Source organism: Penicillium chermesinum (assembly GCF_028974085.1).
Source record: "Penicillium chermesinum strain IBT 19713 chromosome Unknown utg000005l:1.0-4115287.0:1.0-4118363.0, whole genome shotgun sequence".
NCBI classification, from domain to species: Eukaryota; Fungi; Ascomycota; class Eurotiomycetes; order Eurotiales; family Aspergillaceae; genus Penicillium; species Penicillium chermesinum.
Genome location: NW_026695315.1, coordinates 2,091,886 through 2,119,559, shown reverse-complemented (window position 1 = coordinate 2,119,559; position 27,674 = coordinate 2,091,886). Strand labels below are relative to the sequence as shown.

General features: G+C 51.6%; 10 protein-coding genes across 10 annotated transcripts; 4 read left to right on the top strand and 6 right to left on the bottom strand.

Annotated features, from left to right (window-relative positions):
• Window positions 1–4,671: 4,671 nt before the first annotated feature.
• Window positions 4,672–5,384, top strand: N7468_006959 (uncharacterized protein; the record flags this gene model as incomplete). Its single annotated transcript, XM_058476255.1, has 2 exons — window positions 4,672–5,002; window positions 5,110–5,384. 2 exons carry the CDS (start codon window positions 4,672–4,674, stop codon window positions 5,382–5,384), a joined length of 606 nt encoding a protein of 201 aa, XP_058329145.1.
• A 255-nt stretch (window positions 5,385–5,639) lies between these two features.
• On the bottom strand, window positions 5,640–7,344 carry N7468_006958 (MFS transporter; the record flags this gene model as incomplete). The annotated part of the gene is made up of 2 exons (XM_058476254.1): window positions 5,640–6,378; window positions 6,446–7,344. The coding sequence occupies 2 exons, from the start codon at window positions 7,342–7,344 to the stop codon at window positions 5,640–5,642; spliced, it is 1,638 nt and encodes a 545-aa protein (XP_058329144.1).
• A 2,308-nt stretch (window positions 7,345–9,652) lies between these two features.
• On the top strand, window positions 9,653–11,381 carry N7468_006957 (cytochrome P450; the record flags this gene model as incomplete). Its single annotated transcript, XM_058476253.1, has 4 exons — window positions 9,653–9,700; window positions 9,756–9,906; window positions 9,972–10,438; window positions 10,494–11,381. The coding sequence occupies 4 exons, from the start codon at window positions 9,653–9,655 to the stop codon at window positions 11,379–11,381; spliced, it is 1,554 nt and encodes a 517-aa protein (XP_058329143.1).
• Window positions 11,382–12,115: 734 nt separating this feature from the next.
• On the top strand, window positions 12,116–13,545 carry N7468_006956 (uncharacterized protein; the record flags this gene model as incomplete). Its single annotated transcript, XM_058476252.1, has 3 exons — window positions 12,116–12,301; window positions 12,353–13,079; window positions 13,151–13,545. The coding sequence occupies 3 exons, from the start codon at window positions 12,116–12,118 to the stop codon at window positions 13,543–13,545; spliced, it is 1,308 nt and encodes a 435-aa protein (XP_058329142.1).
• Window positions 13,546–13,988: 443 nt separating this feature from the next.
• N7468_006955 (uncharacterized protein) lies at window positions 13,989–16,469 on the bottom strand (the record flags this gene model as incomplete). Its single annotated transcript, XM_058476251.1, has 3 exons — window positions 13,989–15,395; window positions 15,610–16,192; window positions 16,243–16,469. 3 exons carry the CDS (start codon window positions 16,467–16,469, stop codon window positions 13,989–13,991), a joined length of 2,217 nt encoding a protein of 738 aa, XP_058329141.1.
• A 255-nt stretch (window positions 16,470–16,724) lies between these two features.
• N7468_006954 (uncharacterized protein) lies at window positions 16,725–16,997 on the top strand (the record flags this gene model as incomplete). The annotated part of the gene is made up of 1 exon (XM_058476250.1): window positions 16,725–16,997. The coding sequence occupies one exon, from the start codon at window positions 16,725–16,727 to the stop codon at window positions 16,995–16,997; it is 273 nt and encodes a 90-aa protein (XP_058329140.1).
• A 142-nt stretch (window positions 16,998–17,139) lies between these two features.
• Window positions 17,140–20,197, bottom strand: N7468_006953 (putative vacuolar morphogenesis protein AvaB; the record flags this gene model as incomplete). Its single annotated transcript, XM_058476249.1, has 4 exons — window positions 17,140–17,197; window positions 17,253–17,708; window positions 17,760–17,868; window positions 17,926–20,197. 4 exons carry the CDS (start codon window positions 20,195–20,197, stop codon window positions 17,140–17,142), a joined length of 2,895 nt encoding a protein of 964 aa, XP_058329139.1.
• Window positions 20,198–20,758: 561 nt separating this feature from the next.
• On the bottom strand, window positions 20,759–22,255 carry N7468_006952 (bifunctional nucleoside/nucleotide kinase/histidine phosphatase family protein; the record flags this gene model as incomplete). The annotated part of the gene is made up of 3 exons (XM_058476248.1): window positions 20,759–21,457; window positions 21,515–22,101; window positions 22,153–22,255. 3 exons carry the CDS (start codon window positions 22,253–22,255, stop codon window positions 20,759–20,761), a joined length of 1,389 nt encoding a protein of 462 aa, XP_058329138.1.
• A 1,162-nt stretch (window positions 22,256–23,417) lies between these two features.
• N7468_006951 (uncharacterized protein) lies at window positions 23,418–24,031 on the bottom strand (the record flags this gene model as incomplete). Its single annotated transcript, XM_058476247.1, has 3 exons — window positions 23,418–23,610; window positions 23,662–23,865; window positions 23,922–24,031. 3 exons carry the CDS (start codon window positions 24,029–24,031, stop codon window positions 23,418–23,420), a joined length of 507 nt encoding a protein of 168 aa, XP_058329137.1.
• A 1,520-nt stretch (window positions 24,032–25,551) lies between these two features.
• N7468_006950 (uncharacterized protein) lies at window positions 25,552–27,571 on the bottom strand (the record flags this gene model as incomplete). The annotated part of the gene is made up of 4 exons (XM_058476246.1): window positions 25,552–26,229; window positions 26,294–27,029; window positions 27,089–27,099; window positions 27,161–27,571. 4 exons carry the CDS (start codon window positions 27,569–27,571, stop codon window positions 25,552–25,554), a joined length of 1,836 nt encoding a protein of 611 aa, XP_058329136.1.
• Window positions 27,572–27,674: the final 103 nt, after the last annotated feature.

The following is a 27,674-nucleotide window of genomic DNA, read 5'->3' as shown; positions in this document are numbered from 1 at the left end:
CGAGGTAATTTTATCTTATATTATGATATCTTTTTACTAATATCTTTCTAATATAGGCTACACCAGCTTCAGATAGTCTCAGTTTTACTCAAGAGGCTTGGGAAGCAAGTTTACTTCGTTTCATTACTGATTCCCGGCTACCATTCCAAATCCTCGAACACCCCGACTTTCATCAGTTGATTTACATGGCCTCCCGTGCCCCAATGCGTCCACAAATCCCATCTGCGAAAACAGTTCGACGTCGACTTCAAGGCACGATCACTGAGTACCAGAATACTATCCTCCAAAAGCTACCTAAAGATGGTAAGCTATCAATTGCCCTTGATTGCTGGACATCTCCATTCCAGCAAGCATTTATGGCAGTAACTGGTTATTTTCTTGATGAAGATTGGAACTATCGGGAGATACTGCTTGGCTTTGAACCACTTCATGGAACACACTCGGGTGTCAATCTAAGTGCTGTCCTTCTTGAACTTCTTCAAAAACACCAGATCACAGACAGAGTGCTTGCAATTACTACTGATAATGCATCAAATAATAGCACTATGATGTCGAGTATCCAGGATTCTATCCAGTCTCTTGAGATTAGCGATCATACTACGATCATCAAGGTTCCCTGTCTAGCCCACGTCATTCAACTTAGTCTGAAGCAGCTTCTTGGGCAAATGAAGGCAAATCCAAAGAACAATATAGCTGAAATGCAGTGGTCTGAAACCCAAGATCAATTGATCCGCTCAAGGCAACAAAAACGAGAGATTGTTGACACACTGAATAAGGTAAGTTTATCTCTTCAGATATAAAAACTATCAACTTATTTAATTATATATAGATACGAGGCTTAGCTGTTTTTATCAATGCTAGCCCTCAACGTCTCGAGCTGTTTTCTAAGCTTCAAACAACCTCAATACCTCTTGTGCCAATTCAAGATGTTCGAACACGCTGGAACTCGACCTTTCTTATGCTCCGACGTGCCAAGCGATTACAGTCTGTCTTTGACGAGTTCTGTACTAAATATGGACATTCGCATTTGAAGCTTGATCAAGAGCAATGGCGTCAGATCGACTACCTCCTTTATATCACTCAACCTTTCTTCCAATTCACGAATGCGCTTTCGAAAACAAAGGATGTTACCATACATCTGATCTTTGGTATCTATAATAAGCTTTTTGATCATCTTGAGAAGTCGATCAACCAGCTTAGATACAAAAAGGTACCTTGGAAGAAGATGATGCTAAATGCGCTTTATGTGGCGAAGACAAAGCTTTCCCAATATTATAGCAAGACAGATGGCGTTCCTGGAGACCTCTTTGCTATTGGAACAATGCTTGCACCGCAGAATAAGCTCCAGTTTTTTCTAGGAAAAGATTGGGGCGATGAGTGGCGTGATCGATATCGCCAAAGCTTTGTGGATTACTTTGAGTCTTATAAGCAACGTCTGTTACAGAACCAGACATTACTAGAGTCTCATATATCCACAACACAGACCTCGGAGTTTGATCTTGAACGGATGCTTAGAGAGTCTGAATCTCAGCAAACAAGCTTAACTGAGCGGGATGAGCTTTCAAGATATCTTGAATCTGGTCAGTATTATCTTGGTTTATTGTGTGTTTTATTAATAAATATTAGGTACTATCACTGGAGTAACCATTCGAGCGTTCTGGAAAGACCATCAACATGAATTTCCTGCTCTCGCAAGCCTTGCACGGGATATTCTTACAATTCCTGCTACAGGTGCAGGGGTTGAGCGTCTCTTTAACTCTGCTCGGGACATCTGTCATTACCGTCGAGGCTCTCTAAGATCTGAAACTATCCAGGAGCTCATGATGTATAGGTTCGCAACAAAATTTGAGCTTGAAGATGACAACCTTACTCTTAAGAAGGAGTATCTTACAAGTGGGGAGATTGAGACAGAGAGAGAAGAGAAAAGTCCTCAGTCACTACAGGATATTGATCCTATCAGTGATAATGAAGAGGAGGATATAGAGGTCATACAAGAGCCAGATACTACCCAGGGCCCTTCTCATGAAGCTTTATCTGACGATGAAGCTACAAATCCTCTCCCAGAGACTCAACAACGGATTTCAGGTAGAAGTCGGAAGCGGAGACGGGATGATGATCAGTTTATTGAGTATTAGCTATAGAATCAAATTGACCTTGTTTTAACCTCTTTAATACTGAGAAATCTCTTGAATCTTGACTGGTAGTTGTATATGAAATACTCAAAATTACAGCTCGAATATGCATAAAATATACAAGTCACGGGGTCCCACCTGTTTGTATTGTTTGACTACCCGCGGGTACCCAGAAAATACCCATGGGTATTAACCAGCTTCCCACTACCCGCACGCGGGTAGGCAAACCCTACCCATTACCCGCCAAGAAATGGGTAATGGGTACCCCGTTTGGGTAGACCCGCGGGTCGTGGCGAGGTCTAGAGGTGGCGTCTACGGGAACCGACCTCTCAACGCCTCAGAAAGAGTGTTCAGGTAAGCTGTAACAGCTGGCGGCTGCTGTATAATGAAGTATCGCGCAGGGCCTGTGCACCCGCTGATGATGCTTATGATTTGGGCGTCTTCCATATCTTCACTAGACAAGGACGAAGTAACCCACTTGAAGCGTACCTGGTTCAGAAACACGTCGATGTTCTCGCCAGTCTGACTAGCAAACGTGGGGTCTAGTATCTTGATGATCTTTTAGAGGTCTCTGGGCTGATTTCCTGTTCACGGAATTTTGCCCAAGGTTGGTCGTCTGGGAGGCCCCCAGACTTCGTCACTTCAGGCTCTGTAACAACTTTCTAGCTGGACGTCGATTTACCCAGCTCATTGTCCTGAAACTTTGTCTTATCACTCGGGAGCATCCTCTCCGATGTGGCTAGGTCCGAAATTGTCGGGAGGGTGCCAAGCATTGCTTGGGTTATCTACCCAAGACTCCGTCGTATCGTGGGGACTTCTGGAAGGGACGGTTCAGCTTCTATGGTCTCGATCGTGTTCTAGCGATTTTCCTGCTCCTTTTTTTGTTGCTCTGTATTTGTGAGGCTATCTAGAATTTGTGATCTCGTTGTCTCCGGGCTTATCTATTTGTCAGATGTTGCTGGGGTCGCGCTGGAATATAGGTGGTCGGGGCTAGGAAGTTCTATTATAGATGATGTTTGAGGTGAGGAAAGAGGTGAGGAAGGAGTGAGGTAAATAAGAACTAACGCGGAAGGGACGTCTAGCTTTTCGACGTGTCTAGCTGTCGATCTAGATGTCTCGAGTGAAAGTATAGGAGTAATTAGATAATGTAAGGCTAGAGTAAAGAAGGCCAAGAGATAAATGAATGTAGGAATGGTTAAACTAGCGTGAAAGGAGTAAGTAGATATTAGGGTGTTATTCACTGTTGTTTCTAGAGACCCTGTTTCTGGTTTAGTCCTTTCTGGATTTTCTAGCCCTACACTAGCCTTACTTGCTAATAGAGTGCTAGCCAGGATCTGGTAGCGTTTCCTATCTACTCGTCCTCTTCTGCCTCGAGATTAGGGCCCTGTCTCGGATTGTTTTCTTTATGAACTCTCACTACTCCTGATTCTATCATGCGAACTCCTGCACTTCCCTCTCTGGATGCGCTGTCCGCGAGACGAACTGTTTGAGGAAATCGATATAACATTTTCCAATCACTATCTCTGACGCAAGGTCCTTGAGGATTACGGATCGTTTTCCTGCTGTCATCCTTTCTACCCGGAAAGGGCCTCTCTAGCGGGTTTCTAGCTTCCTCTTATAGCCTTCATCTAGTTGCGTTTTCTGCAAGAAGACCAGATCTCCGGCTCGGAACTGACGTGTATGTTCAGCCTTGACTTCCGCTTCTTTTCCTAGGAAATATTGTCGAATTTTCTCCCGTGTCCATTCAAGTTGGTCCAGATGGACATCTGCCGTATTTCCATGGAACAGTGCAGGTCCACCCGTTCTTTGCACCTTCTTTCATTCCTCTAGTCTCAATAAGCTGTCTAGGGACGCGGGACGTATGCTGTTTTGTGTCAAAGTGCTTTTCTTACAGGGCAAAATAAGTTCAAATTCCAGATAACGACAGGCCTGTCTGAATTGGCCAAGAACGAATCGATGCCTACCTTCAAATTGGAGATTCCGGTTCGATTCGCTCGGACACCATCACCACAACAGCCGGCGAATATGTCTTCACACCCAAGTTGGGCCATGCAATGGATATAGAGCAAAATATCCTCATCTATAACCTCACAATAATACAGCCTAGATTCAAGTGAACAGGGTATCGAGGAGGGCCTGGACATGCAAAGGCAGAGATATGTGAAGGGATTACGATTCAAGTGCCATGATAGCCTTAGGAGCGATGAAAGCATGCACGCGTGAAATGGTAGACTCCGTTTGCTCGAACGAAGTTCAGACGACCGGGGGGTAGCTCACCACTCTAAAACGCGTGTCGATTTCATAGTTCTGCCACTGCACTTCGTTTTCTGTTTCCTCTTTCCCATCTCGCGACATTTCCACCATCCGCCATCCACCCACGCGACAGCCTTATTGCCATCGCGTTTTTGAGCGTCGCTCGATCGTTCCTCTTTTTTGTAGCCTCCAGGCTGTCAGTATCTTTTCTCTTTAGGAAGCGATATTCGATCAGATCTGTGAGAGCTAATCACATCGTTTAGCACTCCATTCCATCAATCTCAAAATGAACAACCCCATGATCGCGACCTACCAGCCCGACCCTAGCCGTGACTGGGGAGCACGCCCTATCCGCGCTCCCATGGCCGACCAGAGCACCCATCTCCCCGAAGTGGGGGTTAAAGTCCACTTCCCGCGTAACCCCTTCCACTTGCGCGTCGCCGAGGACTTTGACGAATGGCATACTGAAGTAAAGGGACTGTTGCACGGCTGGGGCCTAGACGCGCTGATCGACATCAAGATCCCACGCCCCGAAACTACTAACCCCGGGCCGATAACTGGCGCCTGTGGTCGTTGGCTGTCCGTGACTGGCTCGCCTCTAACATGTCCTGGACGCTGTACACTTCCATCCTGAACCGGGGCTTCCGCATTGACCTGGCCGACGAGTTCATCTTGAATGCCCGCCACACTTTCCAGACCATGACGAATATCATGACCCTGTCAGATAATGTTCTGTACATCGACCGCACCCAGTATCAGTCCACGGCTTCCTATGTCCTCCACCTTCGCGACAACTACACCGCTGCGTGGCGGGCTGGCGTGGAGATCCAGCCTCAGCTCGTCCTGGGTCGCCTCTTTAGGCAGATACAGGGGGAGCTGCCTTTTTTTGTTCAAGCATTGACTGAGGACTTGAATTCTCGTGGCAATGTCTGGGCGGGCATTAACTTTGAGTTCGTTATTGCCTTCTGTAACGCTACTGTTGATATGTTGCGGGGCTAGCACTCTAGCTATGGGGGGAGCGACGGCGACCGAACTGCTCACAAGGTTTCCCCGTCCAACGCGTTTAATCCCTCATTTGACTCTGGGTTTCATGTCATTGCAGATCTTTTGACCAATCAAATGAAGTTTGCTTGCTACTTTTAGTGTCTCGTAAATGCGCACTAGTTTCATTTTAGTGAAAGACCTGGTTCGATTAAGGTTATATCTGGGTGAATTAATGACCAAGCGCCGGGCAATGCTTTCAGTGTCAGATGACTACTCATATGAAATAATAAATCGAAATGAAAGCCAGGTAAAACTAAGAAAGGTACCATTTAAATAGGATGCAGACTGATCTGATCTGACGGAGTCTCGACAGACATCTTCCTCGGCATCTTTGCCTTGCCATACAGCTTTTCCATCACAGCCTCCGACTTGGCAGCATACTGGCAGCGCCTCCGGATAGGAGGGCCGTAGTAGAAGAACAAAAATGGCAGGGGAATACATGCCACCGCCAGGAAGCCCGGAACTGAGGCCCCCCCAGTGGATACCAAGGCTTTTGAACATGGGGGTGGTGAAGAGAGGGAACGCAAAACCGAACATGGAGCGCAAAGAAGCGTTGGCGGCCAGCACTGACGCGGAGAAAATTGTGTACGCATCAATCAGGTAGTTCAAGACCGGAAGGAACACCATGACCATGCCGAAGCCCAGTGGCACGCCCGCTGCAATCGAAATCGCCCAGTGATTTGACGGGTCGTTTGTCCATGCGAACCAGAAGATTCCGGCGGGGAGAATGATTGCTCCAAAAAAGGAGGCCGGGAGTCGCATTTCTGGTGCAAGGCGGCCTCCTGCTTGGACGGTCTTCCTTCTGTACCAGAAGAAGTTGGGGAATACGGCTGCGGCGGAGAAGATGATGCCAACCAGGACGCCTACAAATGCTAATCCAGACATTCCCTCGCTCCAGCCCCGTTCTTGAGCATATACAATCGGGAATGCCGCGAAGAGCATATACAGACTGGAACACTTGATTAGTTTCGGTCCATGGAAGTGGAGTCAACATTTCAAATTGAGACTTAACTGACATTCCGTAAACAATCGCAAGGTATATCGACAATAGAAGCACAATTGGTTCGCGGAACAGTAAGATCCAAGGACGCGATAGAGCTTCTTTCAACGCGGCCCCAATCTGAGGCCTTCCTTTACTAATATCGAGTTTACTTCGGTAAACATCCCCAGTCATCTCAGCCAAGCGCTGAGCTCGCTTTCTCAGCAGGACCGGGGCGTAAGTTTCCGGCAAGAAGAGCACACAGAGAGACCCGAGGAATGCAGAGACGATGGCCATGGCACCTTCTACCCAACGCCATCCAGCCGACTCGGACAGGAAGCCACCGATGATAGGCCCGAGAGCCGGACCCAGGAAGGGTGCTGCACAGAACAGACCGCTAGCAAGGCCGCGGCTCACTGTCGGAAAGCAGTCTGCAATTACTCCCCCCGCCACAGCGAACGGAGCAGAGCCGGCAGCTCCCGCGAAGAAGCGAAGGACGATCAAGGTTTGAATATTTTGGGCGCCAGTTGTCGCCGCCGTGAACGCAGTGAGCGTTGCGGCGCTGGCAATCATGATGTATCGGCGACCGTAGACCTCGCTCAGGGGGGCCCAGACCAGCGGGCCCACCGCAAATCCGAGCACGAAGAGTGCAATGCCCAAGAGGCCAATCTCTTGGGTGACATTGAAGTCCTTCGTGACTTCGACGATGCCCCCAGAGTACGCAGATGATGTCAATGCGATCGCGAGCGTGTCGACGCCGACCAGCAAAGTGATTAGCCATTTCGTGGCGAACCCATAGTTCATCGGATCGCGAGCATCGTGCTCCATCCATGTCACTTGCCAGGGATCTTCCTCTGTTCCCGAACCATCGTACTTGTGGTTCACAATATCCTCCGTTACATAGCCCTGGTCGAATATCGTATGCCAGAATGACATCCTGGTGGATGCTCTTGTTTCACCGGCAGCAATTTCAGCCTTTGCAGGGATAGGAAGGTATTCATATAGCAAAGGGCATTCTAATAGCGTGAGCTTGAAGGAACAAAAGAGTTCTGGGAAGCGGAAATAAAGCAGAAGGGTCCCACTGCATTCAAGCCCAACCTCTTGACTCCGTTAAACTGCTAGTTCTGGCCCCAAGGCCTGAACCCAAGTTGCATGTCTCCAAGGTCTTCCTTACTCCTTCGTGAGGCGTGGAGAAAGCGAACACGATCGTCTGATTGGATGGGGCGAAGGGAGAGGACCGACAGTCAGGCCCGCAAAGCGAGCAAAGCGGACATGGGCGACCCACCGACCAGGCTGCGGACTGGATATGATCTACGTGGATTTCCAGTTTTTGATAAGATTGGCGTCGTGGGATACGAAATTCGGTCTGATAGTGGAAGCGTCGATCCACACGCCCGCCTTGGCGTGTGATTGGACCCTCGCGGTGGTCCCTGGGCTGAAGCCAGCCAACGATATTCACGAGTTCGTAAGGATGATCTAGTGGCGCAATTAGTGGCCGCAGCCCCTGTACCTTATACGCTAAACAAAATACGCGTTACGATACCTCGTCAGTGGCCGAGTAAATCGTCAGCCCAGAACATTAGTAACAACCTCGCCGCTAATGCAGCTCGGCTCTTCAGCTTCAAGTGCTGAGTATTATAGAAGGTGCCCCTTCTATTTCGCTTTCGTCGTGTTTAACCTCTCCGCAATCCCGGCATACTGACATGGGCCCTCAACCCAGTACCCAATCCCACGTCGCAGTGGCTGATTTGCGATTTTGAGGCATTGGCCCTTGCAGTTTGGCAAGCGATAGGGTGCTTGGCGATATAACGGATGCCTGGTGGCATATCGACATGTTAGTTTGCACTGCATTAAGTCACCCGACGATTGTCAGTTATTGTAGCAACTCCTCTGATCGTCTTCTTCCTGAATGTTCGCCCAGACTATACCTCGCCGCCAAAATACTTGTAGATCCATGCGCCTATACATGTGGAACTCGCCAGCGTGTCGAATGGACAATCCGACAGGTTTTTCCCTACGAGGGTCCAAACGAACTGACAACAGCAGGCTGGCACGAACGGCTGTACCGGACTCGACAAGCGTGGAAACCCAAGTCCTGACTTCCATACGCTTACTCGCCAGCACAGCCTCGCCTAGTACGAAGGTGAGAGAGCCTAAACTACCCCATAAGGTTAACCGAAAGCGCTAAAATTTTGGGGCGGAATCTGGCCCCTGGTAAGCGAAATGAGTGTGTCATGTATTTCTGCAAAGTACGGTAATGGGATGATTATCGGGGAATGTTCTATAGATTTTCTGTGGGGACAAGTCCTAACCCAGGGGATTCATTGCCTGGAAAACACCTATCGTAGAGTAACTAAGAGATACGCTGGGTATGGCTACCCTAGGTCATTAGATGGGCCGTGCGCATGCGATAGGCTTGCATCTGTGGGATTTCGCGTAATGTCTGTACGGACAACGTGGGCGTTGCTGGTGAATGGGTTGCCCAATCTGCAAGCGCAGCGTCAACCAGGTTGAGAGCATGGGAACCCAGTATGCCGCTGGGTGAGTGGCTTTGGTGGGCCGGGCCTTACTTTTTACTGGGTTTTCGCTGGGTTCGAAGGGCGACCCTTTGTGATGATCCCCCCCACCTTTGAAGCCTTGAGCTGAGCCAATTCTGAGACAGGAACTATTCATCACCAGGTATGCTGGTTGAGTACATGTGTTACAAAGGATGGACTAGTACCTAGAGTATTAAGATTGGTGTAATATACGTATTATATACGGTAACATGTTCCTAATGCGCCAAAATCGAAGCGACGGTTTAGTCCAACGATGACCTTCCGTGTATAATGCGAGACTCAAGCCCCAGGTTGGCTTTGGGTAAAATCTGAAATTACCTGCCTGTCCCACTCAGAATGCATCAGTTATTTCTCGCTAGTTTGGCCGTATATTGACCAGGATTAACCCCGTATCTTCCAAAACAGCACGAGCCAGAGTCGGGGGCCGAAAGGCAAAAATGGCAGAGTGGCAGGCGGATGGTGAACAAAGTGTCTGAGCCATGCGACCAGACTACAGATCCAGGCAGAGATCATCGGGGGCCAGTGGAATTAAGACTGACGGCACGGAGTTATTCTTCCCCTTGGCTAGGACCGGGTCCACAGCCCACGTCATTTTCGGGGCGTTCAATAACCCTCGTCTATTTCCCCTCAAGGACCCCATCGAGGCTTCGAAAAACACAGTTGTTCCCAGTTGCGCTGATTGAGATATGAGTTTGCGGCTCGCGACCTTGCTGGCCATAGTCGTGGTGTTACTCGTAAGTGGAACCAGGACGCAAAAAGACGTGTGAAGCATACTGAGGCAAGGAACAGGGCATTGGCAAGGCTATCTATCGTTTATACTTCCATCCTCTATCGAAATACCCCGGCCCTCGATTGGGCGCGATTACGCGGTGGTACGCAGCGTACTACGCATGGCGAGGAGACTTGCATTTGAAGAATCGCCAATGGCATGAACAATATGGTTGGTGGAGTGCTGAGTGCTTCGCACATGTTGGTAGGCAACGGCCGCATGTTAACATGGCATAGGCGAGGTTGTGCGCTTCGCACCCAATGCGCTCTGTTTCAACACTCACACTGCGATGAACACAATTTATAGCACGCGCGCAAATGTCCAAAAGTCTGAGGGGTATCTCTCGTTCAGCAACAGCCGGAGGACTCCAAATACAATTACTGCGATTGATAAAAACGTACACGCTTTCAAGCGACGCATCCTGACCCAGGTATATTCCGAGAAGGGGATGCGCACGATCGAAGAACGGTATTTGATCAACATTCGCGATTTCATATCACTCATTGGTCCGGAGGATACACCCATCACCAAGAATTGTACAGGAGAATGGGGAGAGACGAAAGATGTGGGAGTGATGTGTAACTGGTTGGCGATGGATATCATTACAGGCCTCAGCTTCGGCGAAGACTTCAATCTGCTGCATTCGCCTACACTACGCTACTTGCCATCTGTGGTGCAGAAAATTGCCCAGATGAACATGATTGTAAGTGGAGAAAGGGTTCGGTAGGGGATGGCCGGGAATCCTGACCTTCCAACAGAGCATCGTCCAGCCCAGCTTCTTCAACCACAAAATCAACCGCATCTTCATGTGGTCGAAACTGCGCGACATCTTGAATGCGGGAACATTCATGAAAAGCCGCTGCATTGCACGCCAGGAACTCGGTAATACGATCGAACAGAAGGATATCTTCTATATCATGGAGAACACGACAGACCCGAAAACCGGCATGTTCTTCTCCCCAAAAGATCTATGGCTGGAGTCGATGCTCCTGCTCGTCGCAGGCTCCGACACAACCTCAGTAGCCATGAGCGCCACGTTCTTCTTCCTAGCCCACCATACCGACGCCCTGGCCCGCGTGATCCGTGAGATACGTGCAAGCTTCGCGAACGAGGAAGAGATCCGCATGGGCCACCGGCTCAACGACTGCACATTCCTAGCAGCCTGTATCAATGAGACAATGCGGCTCGTTCCATCAGTATCCAACATGCCCCCTCGAGACGCCCTGGACGGCGGCCTCGTAGTGGACGGCAACTACATATCGCAGGGAACGACCGTCGGCACCACGATCTACGCGATTCAGCGCAACCCACGCTACTTCCCCCGCCCCGACGAATTTCGCCCCGAGCGCTGGATCCCAGACGCCAAGACAGGCGTGGACGAGGAGAGTGTCAAGATGGCCAAACAAGGCTTCTGCCCCTTTAGCATCGGACCGAGGTCGTGCGTGGGATGGAGGCTCGCTTGGGTAGAGCTGACTGTGACCGTTGCTCGTGCCTTGTACAAATACGACATGCGATTGGCGCCAGAAGCGCCCTGTTGCGGTGGCCAGCGGAAGGATTGTGAATACGAATTTAAGGGGTTTATGACGTCCAGCGTGGATGGACCCTTAGTGCAATTTCGGCTGCGCGGAGTTTCGGACTTGGTATAGATGTTATTACGGTGAGATGGCTTTTTTCGATTCCTAATTTTTGCGATAGAGTTAGAATGCCACTTTGATATCATTTTAGTTCTAGCGCTCAGATTTACGCCAACCACGGTACGTGGATTTCTGGCCCCAGTGGCTTGAACTTTGCATGACTTTGTTTACTTTGGGCTTTCGAGTGGGGCACGCTTGTTTCTCTTCAGGCCCGCCTGGGCGGCCCCGCTAATGACGATCGTTTTCAATAAATACGCGGTGGAGTCTCGCAGGATTTCGTCAGTCTCCAATTCGACGAGAATGGGACAAAAGAATTTCTGGAGGGGAAACCTTCTCTTTGTCCTTCACATGGACTGGCTCTCATTTTCATGAGAAACGCGGTTTGGTATCGGTGTCATTTTTCATACAAAACCAGGCTGGGTATAAAGACGAGTATGGATCTTACGGGACGCAAAGCCCTAGAAATTTGGGGCGAGCCCTGGGGCCCAAAATGTGCAAGTCAGACTGCACAGTACGAACTCATTTCCCCCCCACTAAGCATCATGGGGAAAAGAGTTTGGTAATAAGCTGATCTGACCAACTCGAAGGCCCCAGGTCGAATTTTTCACCAGCATGGAAGGCCCTTCTGTCGATCTCTAGTGTCCTTGCCGCAAAGCGTTGGCTCGACATTCATGGGGCCATGAATCAGCCCTGCTATTTCTGTATTTCGTCTCAATGTCACATCTATCTCTGCAGCCCTTCTCACCATGAGCTCCTTCAATATCGCCGAACATGTCATTGACGGACAATACGTTCGAGAATACCACCATGCGACAACTACCCCAGATGCCCCGCTGAAGCTATGCATCAAGCAGTATTCCCCTAAAAATAACCCAGAACCTCAGCCAGGAGATGCGACGCTCATTGCGGCCCATGGCACCGGATTCCCAAAGGTTTACAAAAAACATCCTGCCATTGTTCAACTTATTGATTAACAGCTCCAGGAACTGTACGAGCCCCTCTGGGAAGAGCTCCTCGCCCGGCTCAACCAAGCCGGCACCCGCGTACGATCCATCTGGATCGCAGACGCCGCCAACCAAAATGCCAGTGGCATCCTCAACGAGAACAACCTAGGCAGTGACCGTAAGCTCCCAATTGGCATCCTTCTTCCCCCTCTGCACCGCCAATGCCAGCCCAGCCGGCTAGCTAACACCCCTCCAGCATCATCCTTCGACCACAGTCGCGACCTGCTCCACATGATCAACCACTTCCGCGAGCAAATGCCTCGCCCACTAATCGGCGTGGGCCACAGTCTCGGCGCCGTCCAAATGATCTTCACCTCACTCATCCACCCACGCCTGTTCACCTCCCTCATCCTCCTGGAGCCGTACATCATCGAGCAACTGCTCTCAGGCGACGGCTCCGCCGTGCTCGCCATGTCCGCCAAACGCCGCGACGTCTTCCGTTCGCGCGCCGAAGCAACAGAGCAATACCGCAAAGTGCTGAAAGCCTGGGACCCACGCGTCTTCGACCTCTGGGCCCGGTACGGCTACCGCGACCTGCCTACCGCCATCCACCCGACAGTCCCGAAAGCCATCGCCCACTCCACGGACCCGGCCGACGTCCCCGTCACCCTGGCCACGACCAAGCACCAGGAAACCCTGATGTACGCACGGCTGAACCTGAACCGGCACGTCGAGCTAGGCGTGCCGGCGGGCCAGACGCATCTGGGTCCGGATGATGGGCCTGCGCCGCCCACGACCCCGTCATGGTCCCGGATATGATGGGCCCGCTGCGGCCAGGGCAGCAGGTCTGTCGGAGCGAGCACCTTCTTTCGTCCAAGCTGGTGCCCTTCTTGCGGCCGACGGTGCTGTATGTCAGTGGGGCTGGGAGCCCGCTGTGTAAGGCGGGGGTGCATGCGCGAGCAGCGAAGAGGACGGGGACGCAGTGGGGTGGGAGTGGCGGGGTGGAGTATGAGCGTGTTGAGCATGTCCTTGTTCCTAAGGCAGGGCATACGCTGCCGCTGGAGAAGGTGGCGGATACAGCTGCGGTGATGGGGCCGTGGATTGCCAAGGAGGTGGAGCGGTTTGGTGCGGATGAGCAGAGGTTGCAGGAGGGCTGGGAGAAGTTGTCTCTTAAAGAAAAGCGACTCTTGGGCCGGTTTGGAGGAAGGTCATTGACAATCTTCCCGGGGTGAAGAAGCCGGCGAAGAAGGCTGCGAAGCTTTAGATTGGCAGTTGGGAATGTGAATAGTGTACATAGTAAATATTGGCTCCGAATGCGTCTGCCGGATCTAACCACGGAGCTGCATCGTTGGACAATCTACTTGACTCGTACATCATTGCTGGCTTTCAGGTCTATTGTAACTGAATCTCGACCAAAAGATCCAGGGTCTATAGCCACTTATTACGGCACCATATATGTAACTATATTCTCTGGCAGATAAAAGGAGAGGCAGTTATAGCACCTGAATAGGTACGTTTCTGATATTCAAGAAGCCTACAACCCAGAAATCCCCAAAAACAAAAGGTGAAACAAACAGATGCCATGTCTTCCAAACGCCGCAAAACCTAGCCATCGCTAAAAAAAAAAAAACATTAATCATCAAAATGCAGCATAATCACAGTACAACGTTGACTCTCACAAAACGCTCAATTGCTGTCTTCCACTGCGCATGCTGAGACCTTGGCCGCTCCACTCCGAAGAAGACGAACCGCCTCGACCACGCCGCCCACTCGTGCTCGTACTGGCGCCAACGCTGATGCCAGCAGTCGTCAGAGAGTCGCCATCGTCGACAATGGGTGGCACAGGAATACCGACCATTGCAGGCCGTACCTTGGCACCTACGAAACCGCGTCGGTCACGGCCTGTCCGGCCTCGACCGAACCAGTTATGTTTCAGTGCCTTGCTGAGTAGCTCAATCTTTTCCTGGCTCGCGTCCTCGGTCTGGACACTTGCGAGCACACTGACACATTGAAGCATTCGGCCGACTGTCTCGGTGATGACATGTGAAGAATCGGCTAAGCCGGGTCGGTGGATGACGGTTGGTCGTTGGGATGCAACGGGAGGGGAAGATAGGGACGAAAACATCATTTGGTCAGGGTTCGACGAGGTGTTGGACTCTGCACGGCTGCGCGACTGGCTGCTTGTGGGTCTATTAGCGAGGCCGCTCGTCGACTCGGATGAGTAACTGTCTGCGACGGTGCTGAGGAGCGTCGAGGACTGCGAGTTGTAGCTGCCGAGCCCGGCATCGAGAGATGCGGCTGTACCTGGTCTGCCGCTGTTGCCAGTGCTCTTGGAGGTCACGCTCAGCGTGGGAAAGGCCGTGTTGATGCTGTCCAAGCTGAGACGGGAGAAGAGGTTCTTGAGAGCATCGTACCGGTTCAGGATCATGTGGTCACGGAATGAGATTAAGACTAGATTGCGCACATCAAGGGACGCACGGCTCAAGCTGCTCCAGAACTCCCGCGCTTCCATGGTGGTCATCAGCGACCCACATCCTTTGAACTCCAGATCAAGGGGCAGGAAAACCGCTTGGATGAAAGGAAGGATCGTGCCGAAGACCAACATCCAAACTTGCACCAGATGCGGCACAACCTTGTCATCCGGAATGCCAACCAACGAACTATGGTTCAAGGTAGCAAAACCTGTTGCTAGTAGCTCTTGTAGGTCGGTAATCATAGATGTCGGCGTGCGCTTCTGAACACAATGTTGTAAGTGTACCAAAACAAGCTTGTTGAGGTCTTCAATGGCAATCCGGACATCCTCTCCATCGAAAATGACCAGCAATTTTGCCTTCAGGAAGTCCCATGCATCCTCGGGAGACATGTTGTTCAACCCGAAGCCCTGGAGTGTTTCTCTGAGAACAGCCTCGCCCAACACGCCCGATGAGCTGTTCAGCGAAGACGGCGCAACGGCACCGGCACTTCCAGCTGTCGCCGAGCTTGATAGCCATTCCATATGCTCCGACTCAGCGAGGGCCTTCTCTTCCTTTTTCTTTTCTCGGAGAGCTCGTCCGCCATGCAGCAAGTCCAGACCAGTCACCGACTTTCCGAAAGTAGCACCTGGCGCTGGGGATGCAGGGCTGGTAAACGAATATAGAGATTTGGGGGCATTGGGGTCCGCCGGACGCGAATTGCTCGATGCCGATGAAAGGGGCAGATTGAAATGCTCGTCTCGATCTTTGAGTTTCAGCTTCTGTCGCGACAGGAAATGGGGCTTGTGTTTTTCCTTTTCTTTGGCTTTCTCTCTCGGAGGATACAGCTGGGGGCCGCTCAGCCGCGGGAACCACAGTGTTGACGGAGGCATTGGACAGGCTATACATGGAGCTGTTGTTGGAGGGGAGATCGGCCAGGCTGGTCGTCGAAGCACTGACCATCCGTGACAGGCCTCCACTGAGCTTGCTAGGGGATGGCAGAGCCCGGTCCCGGCCGGCACCATCCTTCTCGCGGCTAATGCCTATATGCTTTGGCTTGGAGAACAGCTTCTTCTTCTTCTTGCTTTCTGGCTGTTCGGCTGGATGGGGCGCGGCGGCCCCCGCACGTGGGAACACCACATTGGCTGCCGTAGTCGCTGCATTCGGGGACGGCTGGTTCAAACGTAACGGAGGAGGGACGAGTGGAGGAGGGGGAGGCGGAGGGGAGGCACTGCCGCTGCGGAGTGTTTCATCGGCGCGTTTGATCTGCTGCATGGCTGTCTGGGCCGCAATGCGAGAAGCAGATACAGAGGGTACCTGCTCAGAGGATGCAGTCGGCAAGGAAGGCTCAAAGAACCCTTGCGAATGGTGCCGGGACCGATGTCGTGACATTTCAGACGAGGGCCCCGGCCAGATGGCCGGCGGGAGTCTGGCATGGGGCGTCCAGCGCGTTGTGGCGAAGTGGTTGCAGATGCTGACCGCGAATTGGGAGAAAAATAGCCGGCGCTGAACGGCTGGCCCGTGACGGGAGTAATAGGAGCTGCAGAGACCGTAGTCACGTTGGAAGAAGCATCACTGCCGGAAGACCCGGGGCGAGCGAATTCGTCGTCAGAGTCGTCGTCCGAGGGAGGGTTGGGGTGGCGGTGGTTTGGGACGGGCGCTCTGTGGGAACGCCCGGGAGAGATGGAACGGCGAGATGGATTCATGGCGAGCCGTCCATCCTATGAAACCACGCTATTGTCTTACGTGGAAATGGGGAACTCGGTTCCAGGGTTTGAGGTTGTCATTGCAAGCTCCCCTTTGGGTTTAGACCACCACCTTCCGATCTTGCTGATCCTTACTTTGTTCCTCCCCCCGCTCGATTGGCATTTTTTTCCCTCCTACAGTCAGCTGGTACTCAATTGATGCATTGAGCCCTGCTCTCTCTCTGCGCCTCCTACTCTTCTTCCTCTTTCATCACCATGACCTCTCATAATCTACACGTCTCTTACACCGCTCCAGACACCACCAAGTCTTTCCAGCATTCCATCCCCGCCAGCGCCACGAATGACCCTTTGGTCGCCAAACAAGCCCACTTGACGGCTCTGCAAACTCTGGTTCCCAAGCTCCAGGATGAAATCAATGTCTTTTTGACCGCACGCATGGAAGAGGACAGCAAATCCCAGGGCCAAATCTCCGAAAAAGAAGCGAAAGAAGAAGAGAACTACGGGGAGGAAGTGGTGGAGGATGAGTGATCAACAGAGCTCATGATATAATGCTAAGACTGGGTATCAAATAAAAAAGAGAGAGAGCAGGCAAAAAGAATCGGAAAGAACCAAGATCTTAAGCCCATCCAACGCATACCGATGCATGATGCAAGACCCAAAAGAGGATGACTCAACCGGAACGAACACTGGTGACCCGCTTGGCACAGCCCAAGTGGACGACGGAGTTACTAGGACAGGAAGTTAGTAATGCACAGCTCGACCGCTCGATCAACAGAAACTTACTCGGGGAACACATTGATCACACTTCCACCCAACCGTTTGTGACACACCCCACAGACCCGTTCCTCCGTCACCGTAACATGACGCGCCCGGGTTCCACCTCCACGAACGTTCTCACCGAGTGCGAGTTGAACTTCCGCCTGCATGCTTCGGGTCTTGCGCAGATTCGCGACAATACGGGCTTCGTTGAAGACTGAATTGGCTGCACGCATCCGACCCTTAAAATAGAATTCGAGCTCCTGCACGGGCAGGCTCGCCGGGATGAGGCCGAGGGCTGCGTCGGCTGGCAGTCGCGAGCCGTGCTTCGCAAGCACTGCTAACGCAGGGCCGTTCTGGACTGGATGCCCGTGAGGGGGTGACAAGTACAGCGACAGTAGGGTGAGGTAAATCGAGTGGTCGGACTCTTGGTTCTGCTCTTGATGGTGTTGGGAATCGGCGAGATGAACTCGGTTGCAGTACCTGTTTTAATGAGCAATGGAAAATATATATGCGTTGGGTGGGGGGGCTGACTCTTCGGCCTTTTCATGATCCTCGAGTTTGAAAACATAGATTTCAAGGACCTGCCGGTGCTGGCCCATTTTGCTAAACACAATAGCACGGGCCTCGTAGAATTCGGGATCTGTGATGTCGTGAGTAAGGCAAAGAGCTACTCAAAAATGAGTGATAAGGAGCATACCATCACGGCTGAGTCGGTCCAGGAGCTTAGCAGGCGAGTATTGCTCGCTCTCTTTGAGCATGTCCAGAAATTTCTGTTTGGTCTGAGTGTCACCCTTTTCGGCCACGAGACGGTCAAGATAGAGAAGTAGAAGACGTTGATGCAGATCGGGGGACATATCATTCCACTCGTGAATGACATGTTCCAGATACTGGATGGCGAGATTTGCATCAATACCCAGCAGGAAGTCTAGAACCCGAGAACGTGGTAAAGTTTCGGCGTTCTCAGTATCAGTGAGGAAGATTTCCATGCCCAACTCCTGATTGGCCTGGATGGGCCATTTTGCAAACTCCAGTATTAAGTCAATTTGGTCAGGTGGAAGGTTCTGCAAGTACGCAACAGTGCGACTTGGACCAGCCAGCAGCCCTGATTCCTCTTGTCCAAACCGCTGTAACAAGCGCAGTGCCTGCTGATGTAGCTTTTTGCCATAAAGGAAGTCAATGAGATCATTATAGCGGCCCGTCTCTTCGAGTTGCTTCATGACCACATCGGGATCACAGAAGTTGGCAATCCGAAATAGAGACCCCGCTAGTGACGGCGTGGCATACATGTGAGCGCGGAACAACGTCGTATCAACCAAACGAGCCTTGCTGCGAAGCTCGTCCAGAAAGTCTTCAGACGACGGAAAGTCTAGGAGCTTCAGAACCGAAGCACTGGCTTCATCCTTAGCCTCTGTGGGCACAGGTGCTTTGAGAGTCCCATCCTGACCTAGGAATCTTTGGAATCGCCGACGGACGTCTGCTAGATATCCCTGGAGCTCTCGGACGGCGTTCTTGAGATCCTTTTCTTCATCACGTACACTGCCTGAATCGCTGCACTCGTCGGTCCGGCGAAGCAGGGACCTGACAGAGGCGGAGTATAAGGATGGTGCGTTGCCGTTCAGGCCGGCGTGAGGCTCAACAGGCCCGTCCGCCTGCGAACCATCGAGGTTTGGCGAGCCCCGAGAATCAGAACCATTCTGATCGACAGCGGACAACTCACCGGCGATCCTTGGAGGGTAGAGGCGTATGACGCTTTCCGGCGGGGCTGCAACCTCGGTGAACAAATCTAAAGATTCGCGGTATTTGTGCAATGAGAACAAGCTCTGCGCTTTTTCAAGCTGAGCCCGGCGCAGTCGTCCTGGTTTGTCGCTCAAAAGAGCATCTTCTAGCATTCCCAACAGGCTAATAGCCTCGTCCAGATAGCCTTTCTCCACCAAGGAGTCGATCTGAGTGTCATAGCTTAAGGCCTCCATGCGCCAGATGGTTCGATCACTTGACACTAAGAAGCCTTTGCCAGCATGAGCGAGGCTGATGTTCGGCTGTGGAATATGTAAGATGCTCGCCGCGGGTAGCGGTATGGATTGCAATAGTGACAAGGTTTCTGGATTTCGAACTTCGAGGACTCCTTTAGCAATGTCGTGGAGAGCCAATAGAAATGGATACGAGTAGCCTATTTCCACTGGGGCATGAGTCCAGGGGATTTGTCGTCGACCAAGAGGCTGGCCCTCAACATCGATAAAATGCGTGTTGACATCTTTCGCGAGCAATATCTGTCCCTCACCTAGCTTGGCTGCCAAAGGCTTAGGACCAGCTCCGCCTATGCCGATGTAGCTCATGCTGGCCGCGCCGACTCCGGTAAACCGCCCTGGCTCTTCCATGCTTCCAGGGCCCGGCAAGTCAGTGAGTTGACCAGACTGAACATCTACCATGACATAGCCCGATGCCAGCCCAACAACCAACTTGGTGGCAGAAGCCCAAGTAAGCGTCTTGATGCCACTCACAAGGGCGACTTCCGTTGTATCAGGCTCAAGCTCCATATCTCGCCAGACCCACATCAGGATCTTCCTCTTCACCGCAACGGCCAGTCTAGAAACGATCGCAGGGACATTCGTATCGGGGTCATTCACAACATTCGAGGTAATCGCAAAAGCCGAGGCACCCTTCGTCTGCGCCAGCTGTTCCTGCAGCTCGTAGGACTGCGAGTCATGCAGCGAGACAAAGCCGCCGGACAGCGAAACGATAACATGGGCTTCCTTCACCAGGGCTAGCTGCTCGATCTTGTAGCGGGCGAACTTTTCCAGCTCCCGCAGCAGCTCGGTCGTAGTGCCGTCATCCGAGACGCGGTAGATGCGGAGGGTGCCATTGCTGAGTCCCGCAAGCAGTCGATCGCCATAGGCTAGCACTGAGTCGATCTTGGACTTGTCGCGCGGCTTGAGCTCGACCAGTGGCCGCGCGGTGAATGCGGACAACATCGCGCGAGCCGACAGGGTCAATTGCAGTCTCAATGTTTCTCGTGGCCGAGGCAGCTTCAGCGATGTCCGGTGACGTCTCTGATGAGTCAGCTGCACGACCCAAATTGATTCCTAAGGCCAAAAGGGAAGGCTACGGGGTTAATGGGAAGGGTGACATCTCTGATCGAATTGGTAGATGTTCAGCAGTGTCAGAATTGCGTTGGTAAATTGTCAGTAGATGTTGTTGGAGTCATCAGGAGTAGCGATTGCAGGATGGTAAACATGAGGTCTTACGGGTTCGGTCTTCCCGTCATGAAACCCTTACAATCTACTAACTAGCGACTAGCTGCCTGACCGCTTGCTCGTCCCCATTCAGTTGTGAAAATTGTGTAATACTTTTTCATTTAGCTCGTGGCCTATGGATCTGCATCTCTTGAATCACCGCTGAGGCGATTTCGCACCTGGTAATGATATCTTGGTATTTGTTTCCTTTTGAAAGTGACCGTCTCATTCCGACTCCTCCCCAATGCGGAATCTTATTTGCAATGCCGAAAGAAAAGCGCCTTGGGAAAAAAGCTACTCCTACTTCTCCTCCTTGGCCTCGGCCGGAGCCTCAGAGGGGGCCTCCTGCTCAGGGCTCTTTGGATTGGCGGCAGTGTAGTCCTGGTGGCGCGCGGAGCTTCCCTTTCCTCGCCACGTAGACACAGCAGGGATATCCGCCTTGAATCGCTCTTCGTCTGTGCCATAAGCCCGAGGAGTCAGCTTAATCAGAGTGTGCAAAGGCACCTCCATCCACGGACTCTGCTCCTGGGGCACATTCATGAAGTAGGCATAGATACACCGCAGCACAGCCTGGTGGGTAACAATGATAACGTTCTCGCTGCGCTCCAGTTCCATGATGATGGGCTCGAGGCGGATCACCACGTCACGATACGACTCGCCGCCGCGGTATCGGTAGTTGTATTTGTCCTCGTCACGCGCGGCGAAGTCCTCTGGGTATTTCTCCGCGATTTGTTCGTATGTCAGCCCGTCGCAGACGCCCGAGTCCAGCTCGTCCAGCGCCTTCCACTCCAGCTTCTCGAAACCTGTCTCCGCCTTCAAATGGCGTGCGGTCTGGATTGTGCGGCGGAGAGTTGAAGTCCAGATCACGATCTTCGTGTTCGGGGGGATGCCGGACTTGCGCAGCAGCTCGGGTAGGGCACGAGCATACGCCTCGCCGCGCTCGGAGATGTTCGAGTCGCCACCGATCCGGCCGGTCAAATTGTATTCGGATTCACCGTGCTATTGATTATTAACGAGTAGTTCCTTTGGAAGTTAAAATATGAGGGCGATACATACGCGGGATAGCCAGATCGAACGTGGCTTAATGTGCAAGTTCTGGATGTAGTATACCAGACGACTGGACAAATAGTCCTTGATCTGGTTGATAATCACAGTCGAGCCAACATTGATGAGTTTGACATAAGTGTAGTGCTTCTCGCCATCGTCAATTGTTTCGTATACCTTCTCGTAGTTGCGAATCCGGTTGCGAAAATCGAGAGCGGCGAGCTCAGGATCCTGGCCCTTGTAGTCCGGAGAGGTGGTCTTCACCTCCAGGATATTGGTCATGATAAGGTCCTCGTCATCGCAGATAGATTCGACGAACAGGGTTTCGATATTGGCTTCCGAGCATTTCTCGTAGATCCACTGGCGGCGCTTCTTGGTGGAGTTGGTCGCATCAAGGATGGCCACGACTCCCTTGCCAGCGTTAAACCATGAGATCATATCATCCAGTGCAGCCTCAGCAGCAGCCCGTCGCATACGCTCACCCTCCTCATTGTGTGGGTCGAAGAAATTCGCAGCCGGCTGGGGGGTATTGTTACGTCGGTAGCTGCCAACATTGAAGACTCGCGCTGGGACGCCGACCCAGCCGAGATATCGCATTGCTATGCTAGGTTAGTGACTTTCCAGGGTCTGTCTGGACTTGAAGTACGTACCTTTTCCGGAGATCAAGCTTTTGCCTCGGGCCGGGAGGCCAACCATAACGACGCATATCTTGGAATCATCGGACTGCACGTACCGCATGTCAATCAAAGCCATAATTGGATCAAAGAAGGGGAATTCACGCAGGAAGGGAGAATCCAAAGTGCTTAATCCAAAGGAAAAGGAAAGGAACAAAAACAACGGGGTCAAAGGAGGGGGCACACATCCACATGAGCGCACCGTCCGTGAGGTGCGCGCAGCCCGACGATGTCATCGCGATGTATGTACGCCAATGCATGAATGACCAAACACCGCGAAGTCCCGCATCGGCGATGAGTACCATCCCCACACTAGCTTGCACAAGTATATTACAATTTATAGCTGGGCAGGTCACGTATGTACATGCTGGCTGGTTCACACTTTGCCAACTTAAGTTGTAAATGCGGGGAAGATGAGGAGGGACAGCCGCAGGGGTCTCCCCCCGTAATGCCGGGCGAGAAACTAGGCTAAGAAGAGAGATGCTGACTTACGCTAGCCATGAACACCTTATGCTGCTGCTGGCTCCGGCTCACGCTTCCTGTCGCCATTCTGGCTGCAACTGAACGTTCGGGTAGAATAGGGAGGGAGAATCCGACCCGAGGCCGAGAGTAATATAGAGGACGGGATCAATATAACATGTGCAAAAGAAATATAGGGAAGAGAAGACCTCCAGATAGGGAACGACAAAAGGAAAGTTTTCAGGCCAAAAATAAAAAAAAGAGTAATGTTGAAAAAGGAAAAGCAAGGCAAACTGTGAAGGACGGAGGGGCGATGCGGTGAGTCTCGAATCTGCCCGGCTCCACCCAACGTCATGCCGCGGTTTCTTAATCGTGCCATTGCACGTATGGATCGTCCTGGCTAGACTCATTTAGAGTTGAAGATTTACATCATAGCTAGCGTACAGATTTTTGATTAAAGGCCTTTCAGTTAGATGAGAGCGATTGGATCCTAACTTGTCAATGCCGGCATGAAGAATCATTCCTTTGGACCCACTTCGATTCTTCTGCCCGATCTGGTATTCCGGGATCTGCAGAGTATATCGCTGGCAGAAGAATCCAAGTACTTCGAGGCGCACTACTAGTAGTAGCAAGGGTGCAATATGTTTTGGGGGTCCCAGTGCTTAGCATGGTCTATCTATACTCCAATACGGTTCTAATAACTCCGGTCCTCTACTGCCATCCTGCATATGCATCTTTTCATCATACGCTGCGTACACGGCCACTGCGGGAAAGCGGGAAGCTTATGCCTTACTGTTTGAACGGTAGGCTGGTCGCACTTTGAGAACATCACCCCATGGGCCTACTTGATCTCCCAGCTGGCGAGCAGCGTTGTAAGCTTCTTGCTCGGTGCTGAAATCCACAAATAGATAATAGTGTTGCCCAGGCTCGAAGCGCTTGGCCAAATGTGGGGCAAATATCTTGCTCACGTTTTCGCTGTAGAATAAGCATCCATCCACGAACTTGGAAACAAGCCCAAAAACTCACACTTGAAAGGCATGGAAGAGCTCTCGGACTTTACTCTGGACTTCATCAGGGTCAGTCAAGCGGGGTAAACCACCCACATAGACTCGCTTCGTCGAAGGACTATTCTCTTCCGCAAGGGCAGTGGAGGCTTTGGCTTGTTCGCGCCAGCGGCCCATGGATGGGTTCCGGCCCGTGAACGGGTCAATAGCGATGTCAATACGCTCGCTATGAAGTTTATACTCAGCGTGGTCTACTTTCATAGGATTGATGTAGATCCGTACATGGGGAATGCTGCTGCTACAAACACAGCCTCCACATCCTCTAGCTTCGCAGTGTAAGGCATGTTGCCCACATAGAGGCGGCGGCCTTCGGAGATTGCTTGGGGGGGCATGGGTTCCCGGGCGACTAGATGCCATGCGGGAGGTGTTGAAGTTGGAGCTTGTCCGTGGGGTCAGAGATGGCTGGGGAGTTCGCCAATTGAGGGATTTGAAGGCTCGGCCCTCAGTGCGGACACTCTGAGTCGGCGACCTGGGAGCTTCTCACTGTTAGCCAAGCCCTAGTCCAGCTCAGACTTCAGTGATTGTGCGCTGGGAAACTTACTCTGCGCTTCCGCCATGATGATTGGGCCGTCCATCGTCTTATCCGTTAGCAGCGTACATTGCTTCACATACAAGGGTAGGATCGTGCGTACATGCCCAAATTATGCCGGAAAATCGTGAAATAGTCAAATCAGTACCGTAAACCATCCAAGCAGAATCCGCGCTGTCCATAACTTTTTTGCTGGTAAATATGCAAACCACGCAAACATTAAATTAGGTACTCCACTACACCATCTTTACCATCACCAAGCTTAACTAGGTCGGCCATTTTTGCTCCTAAAGGCGTGATAGAATACATGCGACATTTTCCAGTGTAATGTCAGGGGAAAGGAATACACGTTACCCGGTGCATGTCCATGTCCACCTGGGCAGGTTGGATTGCGAGCTGGGCCTCGAGCCCCGAACATATGCACGTGACTAGATCCACTAAATGCAAATCGGACAAACATGAGCTTGACTCCACCAGCGCCTATTAATTTTTTCCTCGCCTCTCTTTTCTCCTTCCCTTTTTCTTCCCAACATAGGGAGGCCATTGAGAAGAGTCTCATCATTGGAGCTCCATCTAATGCGTTGGAAAGCTCCAATGAAGATTTCCTCTGATTGATGGCTTTATACTAAACAACTGCGACCTTCTTCCACAGCGGCTTTTGGTCGCTGTCGGGTCTGCTGGGTAAGTGCACATGTTTTGTTATTTTCTTTTTTTTCCCCTCTACTTCAATGATGAAGCAAGATTTCACACAGACCTGTTCTGAATCTCTTTGAGGACAAAATTTCAGTCCAACTGCTATCTGATGAAGTTTCTCGTTTTTCATGTTGCTGTTTAGCTCAACTTGATTGTGATCATCGCTGATGGTCAATTTAGAGCCCGAAATCCCTTCGATATTACGCCTGGTAGCTACTGCCCATATTATACTACCATGAATTTACCATCTTTTACATCTAATATGCTCTTTTCGAATATCGTACCTCAATTCGCGCAGCATAATGACCCTGTCTTGGCCTGTGGCTTATCTGTAGTACGAGTAGTCCCATTACCTATTGCACATACCAGTGGGAGGACATTGGTAAAACAGCGAGGGAAGCTAGAACCCGAACCCGCCTAAGGGGAAATGAAAGACCTTTTGAAAATGGATATCATGATGATGGCGCTTCAAGTCCTATCACGCGACATGGAACCGATTGCTCCAAGTATCCGAAATGTTGGGCGCAAATATGTTCAATAAGTGTCACCGGCCATGATCATGTCAAATATATAAAATGCAAGCCCCAAAATACCACTTAAACTCCATCCATGCCGACTCGGAGTTCCAAATCAAGCATTGTATCCCAAGTCCTGCACAGGAATCATCTCCTCCTTTTCATACAAAATCTCAGGCTGAACGTTCTTATCCCGCAAGACATACCTCTTCACAACATAGCGAATCTGCCGTAATCCATACTGTGCGTGGAAGCGCGTTGGTACAGAAAACACTTGATCCAGCTCTTCGAGCGTCTTCCCCTTCGTCTCCGGCATAAACAGCAGAATCAACCAAAAGCCCACAATATTCCACCCAGCATACCACGCAAAGCCACCCTGGATGGTGAACGCGGCCGATAACGAAGGCCACGTTACGCCGAGCACGAAGTTGAAGAACCACAGGGTGGCTGTTGCGAGCGCCATACCGTACGATCGGACGTAGAGCGGGTACACCTCGGCGGAATAGGTGAATGGCACTGGGCCCTCGCCTGGCGAGTAGACGATGCCGAACAGATAGAGACCTAGGGCTACACAGCCGATGTGGGCCGCGTGGTGGGCATCGGTGTCGTCGGGGATCCAGAAGCTGAAGCCGGTGAAGAACATGGCGACGGCCATTAAAGGGAATGTCACGAGGAGGAGGTTGCGTCGGCCGAAGGTGTCGATGGTGTAGACTGCTGGGATGGCAAAAACCCAGTTGATAACGCCCCAGCCGAGGGATGCACCCAGCGCTGAGGCTGCGGAGAAGTTGGCTTCCTGTTTCGAATGTTAGACATTTTCTCCGGCAGCGATTTGGGGTGGCCAGGAAGGAGAAGCGTACCAGGAAAATCTCAGAAGAGTAATAAGCGATAACATTCACTCCGCAAAACTGTTGCAGAAACATGACGATTTCGGAAGCCAACATGGCTCGTCGATTACGCGGGACAGTGATCAGCTCCCAAAGCTTGTTTTGGCCAAGCTTCATGCTGTTCTCGGCCTCGAGAAGGGTATACATATAGTACATATCACGAGCAGCTTGGATCTTGTTGTGCCGCACTGCGCAGATCGATCGATAGGCGCGGTAGTACTGCTTCTTGGCCATATACCACCGTGGGGACTCTGGACAGAAGAACACAAAGGCGCACACAACGAGGGCAGGTAGTAGGGCCGAACCTAACATCAATCTCCAATTAAGTCCAACCACACCCTTCGGGTCTGGGACGTGATAGAAGGCCAGATCTGCTGCATAGCCCAGCATGATGCCAAACGCCGTCCACATCTGCCACTGCATGACCAAGGCACCACGAATCGCCGGAGGTGCAGTCTCAGCAGCATAGACGGGGACAGTGGCAGATTTTGGACCAATACCAAGCCCAAGGGCGAATCGCGCGACAAATAACCCCCACCATGTTGAGGTGAAGCTTTGCCAGAGACAGGCAAGCGCACTAAAACAACAGGTCAAGAAGATTGTTCCCCGGCGACCGAAATAGTGGTTGAAAGGAACTGTCAGCCAACACCCAAGGAAGGCACAGCAAAGGTAAGGGGCCGCGTTGACCAAGCCTGAGAGCCACGTCTCCCTTGAGCCTGTCCCTGTCAGTCCAAATTGAGGTTTATACCAGATCTGAGCGCCGTTCACAACCGTTTCGTCTAGATTTGGGAACATTTTGATTAGCGAGTTTTATGGAGCTATGAGTCGGGGTAGTCTTACCCATTCCTGCACAGCAGCAGAAAGAGAACACAGGGCAATAACAGCATACATCGACCATGGCTGAGACCACCGATTGGCAAACTCCTGACGCAGAACTTCTTTTTCTTGGGCGGTTAAGCCGCGGACCTTCTCATATTTCTCTGGCGCCTGAGCCAAAACCGCACCTAATTCGAAAGCGCGAATATCGGATGCGTCGTCCCCGATCTCGTTCGAAATAGCGAAAGTTCGACCTTGTCGCCGCAGCTCGGCATGACTGAATCCGGCCAGCGGATTCGAGAGTTTGGCATTGATATTTCGTCGTGCCCGTTCGGCGGCATTGCCGAATGAACGCTGGGGCCAGAGACGCTGCCGGGGCGTTTGATCCCCGGGGCTATTGTCCTCGAACAAGTAGATGCTGGGTTTGCGAGGCATGCTTGAGCCGGAAAGAAAAGGGGCTCACGGCAGGCCTTCGAAAGTAGAGGATCCTCAGGTCCTCGACGGAAGTTGTGGCGAGAAGGAAAAGGCAATCATCGGG